This window comes from Xyrauchen texanus, chromosome 48 (assembly GCF_025860055.1).
Source record: "Xyrauchen texanus isolate HMW12.3.18 chromosome 48, RBS_HiC_50CHRs, whole genome shotgun sequence".
NCBI classification, from domain to species: Eukaryota; Metazoa; Chordata; class Actinopteri; order Cypriniformes; family Catostomidae; genus Xyrauchen; species Xyrauchen texanus.
The window spans coordinates 4303701-4311925 of NC_068323.1; the positions used below are offsets into that span (position 1 = coordinate 4303701).

At 37.6% G+C, this 8225-nt stretch overlaps 1 protein-coding gene across 1 annotated transcript in view; it reads left to right on the forward strand.

The window, feature by feature from the left end:
* Window positions 1–7320, forward strand: part of LOC127639402 (uncharacterized) — a 122189-nt gene extending 114869 nt beyond the window's left edge. Inside the window, exons 4-6 of the mRNA XM_052121391.1 lie at window positions 3901–4048; window positions 4197–4222; window positions 6255–7320. Of these exons, the coding sequence (XP_051977351.1) occupies window positions 3901–4048; window position 4197 (149 nt within the window). The 3' untranslated portion in view covers window positions 4198–4222; window positions 6255–7320. The remainder of the gene's footprint in view (window positions 1–3900; window positions 4049–4196; window positions 4223–6254) is intronic.
* Window positions 7321–8225: the final 905 nt, after the last annotated feature.

Below are 8225 nucleotides of genomic sequence, written 5' to 3' on the forward strand. Positions count from 1 at the left end.
GTACAAAAAATACTTGAGAAAGATGTTAGTTTGTGTCATAAGTGAATGTTCTTGTTGTGTTTGTTTGTGTCATCTTGACAATATGACCTTGTAATTGGGGGTTGATGGGAAAGGAGGAGGCGAGAACCGGCTTGACGATATAAATAATAGCTTAATATAAAACTGATCCAAAAATTCAAACACACACTCATTTGTCGGACAGCTACCCGTAACTCTCTCTCTGTCGTCCCCCCTCCCCCCTTTTCCCCATCTACCTGGATGAAGGAGGGGACAAGGGGAGGGAAATCAAAAAAATGTGGCACCTACACACTGTAACGGCGATCATGCCAAATTAACAAGAGGGAGAGGATAACATTGAGCAGCAGTGGGAGAGAGAGAGAAAAAAAAACACACTCAACAGTTCTCCGATATGCCGTAGCTTGGTCCTCGGCCACTCCTCCAACCTCCAGTGGACGTCAGCCACGCCTCCCCAGGTGGATCGGAGGCAGCCTTCTGACCCCTGGTGGACGGAATGCCCTGCCACGTTCTCGGGAAACAGAAAGTGTCTCCGCCGCCCCAGGCAGTAGTTCTCCCACTCCAGGCATTCAGCCGGGAGCCCCTCCCCGCTCACGGTCTGCGGTCGTCACGACCCCGCCACGTTTAGCGGCTCATAGGGGTCTCCCCCCGCCTCTGGCTGCGGCCTAAACCGCTCCAGGCAGTCAGCTAGGAGCCCCTTCTCCCTTTGCGGTCGGCGGACGTTCGTCCGCACTGAGGCGATCGGGCTCCTCCGTCCCCTGGCAGATGGCCGTGGCTGCTCCGTTGGGGTGGATGGTAGTGGCGTGGAATCTACTACGGCGCATCCCTCCTCCTTCCTGTGTTTCGGCACCAGTGTAAAGGGGATAATGAAAGGAGAAGGCGAGAACTGGCTTGACGATATAAATGATAGTTTCATATAAAACTGAACCAAAAAGTCAAACACACACACACAGGTGTCGGACAGCTGCCATAAATCTCTCTCTCTGTCGCACTGCCGTCTTCGGTCAGCCTTTATCCCTCTCGAGGGCTAATTAGCCTGATTAGGGGCTGGGTGTGTGGACTCACGACCTTGCCCCGCCCTGCCACAGACCTGTAAAAGAATCATTTTCACAGTGTTTTCCTGTTGTGCATCTTGAAGAGTGACTGTTCATTCGTGTCTCCAGGTGTGTTTGGTGTTGATGAAATGAAGACGTCTGTGTCAGTGATGGACGGAGATTCTCTGACTTTACACACTGCTGTTACTGGATTACAGAATAACAAAACAAATTTAATTGAATGGTATATTAATCTCAATCTCATAGCTCTAATCAATGGAGATCTCAGTATGTTCTGTACAGATGTGAAGTGTGCAGATGGTAATGAGAGATTCAGAGACAGACTGAAGCTGAACAATCAGACTGGATCTCTCACCATCATGAACATCAGAATTACAGACTCTGGAGTTTATCTACTACTGACCATCAACAACAACATCAGAGAAGAAAAGAGATTCACTGTCAGTGTCCAACCTGGTGAGTCATTTAATGAGTGTTTAAAAGCAAATTTGATTAAATAATCTTCACTTTACCTGTATATTAATTCACGTATAAATATAATCTCTTTACATTAAAAATAAATGTCATAGGTTCATATTGTTAAGACTAGTTTATTATCTTCCTCCAGATGCCAGACATCGTTGAACTGTGATTTTGCGCTCCTTCAGATATTTCTGGATCTGAGGGTGCCGGTCGGTAATGATGCAGTTTAGCATCACACCTTTTGCCTCTAAAACCTCATCACAATAAATAAATCAGGCAGAAAAGAAACAACAGTGAGGTTTTAGATTATATTTGATTATTATTTCAAGTGCCTCCACAATTAATATTGTCCACTGTAGAATTAATGATATTTTAAACCCCATCAGGACATTGATTAACATTACCTGTGTCTCAATCAGCTCCCCTGCTTGTGAATCAGTATTTAGCAATTTGCATTTGATTACCTGATCAGTGCCTGGACTACTAAATTTGGGAGCTTATTGAGAAGCACCAATTCTCTTAATACATAACCATGTGCTTGCACTGTGTGATTGTGTGTTTGGGGTCAAAGTCAGTCTGCTGACTATTAACCAAGTTTTTTTATTACCTGTGAGTCTGCTCTCATATCCCCAGGACATCTTTCTGCTCTTTCCATTTATAGACAATAGCTGGCTCCAGGTACCTGCTGGCATGTCCTCTAAATGTTCTGTGTGTGAACATCTGTACATGTAAATTGCGGCAGAAAGCTGTATGTTGCCAGCTGGGTTACTCCCAACAATGGGTTGGCTCTTCCATTGTCGAAAATACTGACAATGTGGGCACAACTGATCTATGGCTAGAAATGTTCAATTTCTTCATGGGTGAACATCACAGTGTCTTGAGCGCACTGGACAGTGTGTAAAAAGCTCGAGGAGGCATTTCTCAAACACAATGTAGTTGTGGTCCTCATGGGTGGGCATTGATGCATGCATTCTATCAAGGGAAAAAAGTAAAACTTAATACTGCCGCTTAATTGTATTTAAACATTATTATATATAAATTGTCCAGAAATGTCTAATAAAGATGAAAAATAACTTACGAACACTGAAGACTCTGTCACATTGGATAGGGACTGAGCAGAATCGTATGTTGAATCTTGAGGATTACCCAACTCAAAGGAAATCCCTTCCTCCCCCTCAAGTTCCCGATGTGCCCTTCTTGCTGGCGTATACTCATTAAGTCAATGGCTCTAGACTGCTAAAGGGAGCAATAGTGCCAACTCCTTCCCTTTCACATTGAACTTCTGCCTGTGTTCTAGAAAAAAGGGAATGAGACAACATTCAACATTTGTAATTTAACATTTCATTGAAATTCTGACTTGACTTTAACAAAACTATTAACAAACATATTTAAAAAACAAAAGTCAGACATGAAAATTGGATGTAGGAAAATATATTTAGATTTGACACCCATGAAATTAACTAGAATGTTTAAGGAATATCTCCATAAATAAAAATAGGAATATATCTTTGGTTATTGTGGAAAATAGTTTTGTAATATAAAATCTTAGATGAGTATAACAAAATAATATTTTCTGACTAGATACAAACGATCTCAGAATATGAAGTGGAAGTTAAATGACAGATAAACAATTAAAAATAAAGACTTTGCTTCTGAAATGACTCTGTAGAGGAGAGCTGCATGCCCACTGATTTCTGATTTCCTGGGTCTGTTTGTTACACCGTAATATATTCAACTAGACTAAACTTCACACAATATATTAATATTACACTCGAGAAGATATTGCTAATCTGTGTATGTTCTGATTTGAATAACATCATGCTAATAATGATACGCTTGGTCTCTTAATAACGTTCTGTCCTCTACTATGGTGGAGGTTTATTCACCCAAAAGAAGAAACTGTTCATGTGTGTTTCAGGAGTGTCTGCTGCTGAAATGAAGATAAAGTCGGTGATTGAAGGAGATTCTGTCACTCTACACACTGATGATACTGTAAAACAGGGAGATGTTGTGATGACGTGGTATTTCAATGACACTCGTATAGCTGAAATGAAGGAAGATCCCAGTAAGAGCTGTACAGATGTGACGTGTGATGAAGGTGCTGAGAGATTCAGAGACAGACTGAAGATTGACCATCAGACTGGAGATCTCACTATCACAAACAGCAGAACTACAGACTCTGGACTTTATCAACTAGAGATCAGCAGCAGTATCAGCAGCAGCTTCAGCGTAAAGAGCTTCAGTGTTAATGTCAGCGGTGAGGACGATTTCATCATTTAATGCAGATAATCAGATCTTCAGTTGTTATAAAGAGCTGATGATGATCACATTCAGTGACACTAATGACTGTCTCTCTTCATCATTACAGTATCAGACATAAAAACTCCAGATTCAGGTCTGTCTTCTGGTGATGTGGAGGAAATAAGGATTGTTGTTGTTCTGGTGTTCATGTATTGCGTTGTAGCTGCTGCTGGTGTTGTGATTTATTATCACTGTACTGATGTCAAGACAAAATGGCAAGTATTACATACAGCTGATATAAAAGAGGAAAATATTAGATTAAATGGGTAAAAAGAGTCTTTAAATATATGAACAATTTTATTGTGTTTATTTTTAATGTTTATTTTCATATAAAATGTGTTTAATTGAGTTTTTATTCAACAGATATCGAGATGAAGCACAATGTTCAGGTAAGATACTTCAGTATGTGCATTACATCTTTCTGTCTCTGAATTTACAACAGATTCAGATCAGTTTGATTTCATCTGAAGCGTCTCAGAGATTATTTTCTGTGTTTTAGACAGTTTAACACACATATTCAGTATACGATACATCAGGCCCAAATATGTATATTATATGTTAAATGTACGCTGTAAACTGTATTCCTTTATTCTCATCTTTATATTTGTATCAAGCTCAACTTTAATGATTTATGCCAAAACAACAAACAAGCAGAAAACAAACATGGAGTAAAAATCATTGTCAATGTAATGCAGTAATTCATATTCATGATTAATGAGTGTTTGACTTTCTTTCTTCAGGACACATTTGAAGAAAAATATCTCGGCTCAGCAGGTCCTTAAAATGCAAGTGGATGGAGATCAAACTTATGAAGCTCAAAAAACAAAAATCACAGACAGTCATCATAAACATCATCGACACGACTCCAGCGGTTAAATTAATGTCTTCAAAAGCCACACGATTGATTTTGGTGCAAAACAATCAATATTTAAGTACTTTTTAACTGTAATCCAACGCTTTACGAGAGGGTGGAGTCCAAGCGGTCTCTCATGTGTCGTATTCATGTTGGCATGTTACAGACGTAATCTCACGTTCTCTTCTCAGTTGGGACATTCAGGATAAGCACACAAACGCACCATTGTGAGTACAGAAACGGATAAATACAGATCTAACCCAAAACCAGTGAAGCTTCTGTTCAGTGTTCCTCCTTTTCATTTGTAAACAGCTGCTCTTCCGTGTGTCTCACAACACGATTATATCACACGCGTGTACCGCTGCTGACCAGAAGCATCATTTACTGTTAAAAGTACTTAAATATTTATATTTGTGCACTAAAATCGATTGTGTCACTTTAGAAGACATTAATTGAACCGCTGGAGTCGTGTCGATGATGTTCATGATGACTGTCTGTGATTTTTGGAGCTTCAAAAGAGAAATCTGCATCCACTTGCATTTTAAGGACCTGCTGAGATATTTTTCTATTTTTCTTCATATTTGTTCTGCTGAAAAAGAAACAATTACAAAATATCTTGAGTTCTGGCAAACTCTCCATAAACTTGCCTCTCATTATTTTCACATGTAAATGAGCTTGTGATTCACCATAAACGTTTGCCAGAAGTTTCTGCTCTTCACCGGTAATGAATCCTTTGGCAACAATGAACAATTTGCCCCAAAGTCACAAATATAGATTTAATCACATGCAGGATATAAATATCAGAATATAAGTTCAAATGCTCATTTGTGATCTCAGGAATGAAATTATTACTAATGAAAGTGTTTTTATATCTGTAAAAGTATTTCAACATGTTAGATTTGATATTTCTGATATCTGGAAATTGATTTTGTTTCTTTTAAGGTTTTAATTGTTTTAATCAGGAGTGAATGACAGATAATAAAATGAGAATTATATTTTTACTGGTTGAATTTCATTTTTAATATTAAGAATTTACATTTATATTAGTGTAAATATAATTACTGATGTGACAATTTTACACTTCACTATTCATAATTATATTCCTGATATCAAGAATTGTCTTTTTAACTGGAGAAAATATAATTTTTGATATTTAATTCATATCCTGCACATGAATACATTTGGAAAGGGGGTTTGAGATTCATTAAAGTTTAAACAGATAATTCAGCAGCACTTTATTTTACAGTTCTGTTCTACATTTACTTACTACATAATTACAACAACTCCAGTAATGACTAGATCCTAACCCTAACCTCACCATAAACCATATTGAGTACATGTAGTTACCTCACATTACTCAGTACTTTCTTGTGTAAGTACACTGAAAGTACACATACTGTAAAATAAAGAGCAACTGTTACTTTCTCAGTCAAATGAAACATTTCAAAAAGACTTTATTCACTTCAACAGTAAATGTGTGTTGTGTAAGTTTGAGCTGTTTTCTGCCCTTCTGAATCACAAATCCTGTTCATTTCTTTGATCTTCTGTGAATCTGTGTTTTCTTACAGGAGGATGACGGAGAGAACGAGACTCATGTGATGAATGATGAAGGACAGGAAGAGAGAGAGGATGCAACTGAATGACTCGACAACAGTTTGTGCTGCTGCTGTTCCGGTATAACGCTGCTCTGATCGAGGATCAGTTTCCCCACCTCAAATCCAAACCTCACTTACTATTGAGAAAGGGAAATCTGACTCGAGATCAGCGGCTGCAGTTGTATTTATCTTCAATATGAGTCAACACTGAGATGACGTGATCATAAACTCATCAGACTCGTGTCTTAAACTTGTGAAGAAGTCTTTCTACTCTGGATTTTATCTGAATCTCCAAATATTCTCTTCTGCGCTGTGTTTGTCGGTGGGGACCGTATATGATTGTGCCGTTTTGTTCATTTAAAGCCGTTCAACAGTTTAATTTTGCTGCTGTTGGAAAGACTTGATGCTTAATAGACAAATTATTCAGTTTTACTGACATGAAACAAAAAGTACAAACACACTTTCTCTAGTCTTGATGAATTCTGAATACTGGAAACTTTCTGAACAGTGATGAATGTGTTTCATCAGATCATCTGAAGCGCTTCTCAAACATTTCAGTTCCAACATTTGATCAAATAAGAAGCAAATAAATGTTTCCTTTAATCTTTTATTTCACTAAAGCAACACACACGTGCCACAATGATTAAAATCAATGTGCCTGAAGTTAATATAAAAAGACAATCAAAACCCTCATCTATGCATGTCATTATATTAATTATATTTATACTGTAGTTAATATAAAACCTGCAGTCAAATCAAAAACATGAATTATAAATATTGCCTTTAGTATTTCTTCTGGAAATATTAAAATCTGATTTTCTCTTTAAAATGTTTAAATCACTGTAGTTTGATTGATTCATGTGGGTCATGCAGGGACTTCTGGAAACACGTAATTTATTTATATAACCGTAATTTTAACAAGTTTACTGTTAACATGTATATAATAGATGTGTATTTATTTATTTGTCCTATTGTGTATTTATATATACTTGTATTTTCTATTCTCTTTTTTTGTTTATATTATCTGTCAAGCTTCTGTCAGCAAGACAAATGTATTGTATGTGTTTAAGTGTACTTGTGCAATAAATCTCATCCTGATTAAAATAATGTTTATTTTCTTGTTAAACATGATATTAATTTTTACCTTTAATCATATGATAAAATCAAACTTTTTACATCTAAATAATTGCACGTATTGTTAATTTGAGTTTTTACCGTATTTGTTTGGTTAATTATCCTGAACAGTTCAACCCAGTTCACATAGTCACATTGTGACGACATAAACAGATCGGATCATGTTGGTTGCGGTGACAAACCAAATTACATTGTTCAGATGTAAGTTTAAATTATTGTATGTTGTTGAACGTGGCGAGTATGTTTGTTCCAGCGGACATATTTTAGTCACTGTAATGCCGCCAGTATGTTTAACTTTAAACTTGGTTAATATATTCACAGACTGATTTAAATACCGCATGAACAGGGTTGTTGATCTGACATGGAAGAAACTTGGGATGGTTTGAGAGTAAATGACAGAATTTGGGACTGGACAAGAGATGTTTCATGAGTGCTGATATTTCAGAACATCAGCACTCGAACGCTTCACTGTTTGTGTCACTCCGCTTGTGTTTGTGCCCTTATAAACTATTAGAGCAGCACAGATGTGTCTTTTAATTTCTCCTTGTGACATGAAGTCATCGGATTACTACATCATAGCTGGGAAATACAGTTAAACTCACAGCTTCAGCATTAAGGCATATCTCAGCAGAGAGACACAACTGACTGAGTGATGACACACACACTTACCTGATACTATTGGATACTGGCGTGTCCACTTTGGGAAATATAAACATTTAACATGACAGAGGAGAGTACACACCGGATATCAGGAAATACTCAGGGGACCCACCGCTCAGACGACTGTTTTTACAGAGAAAACAGGATGTG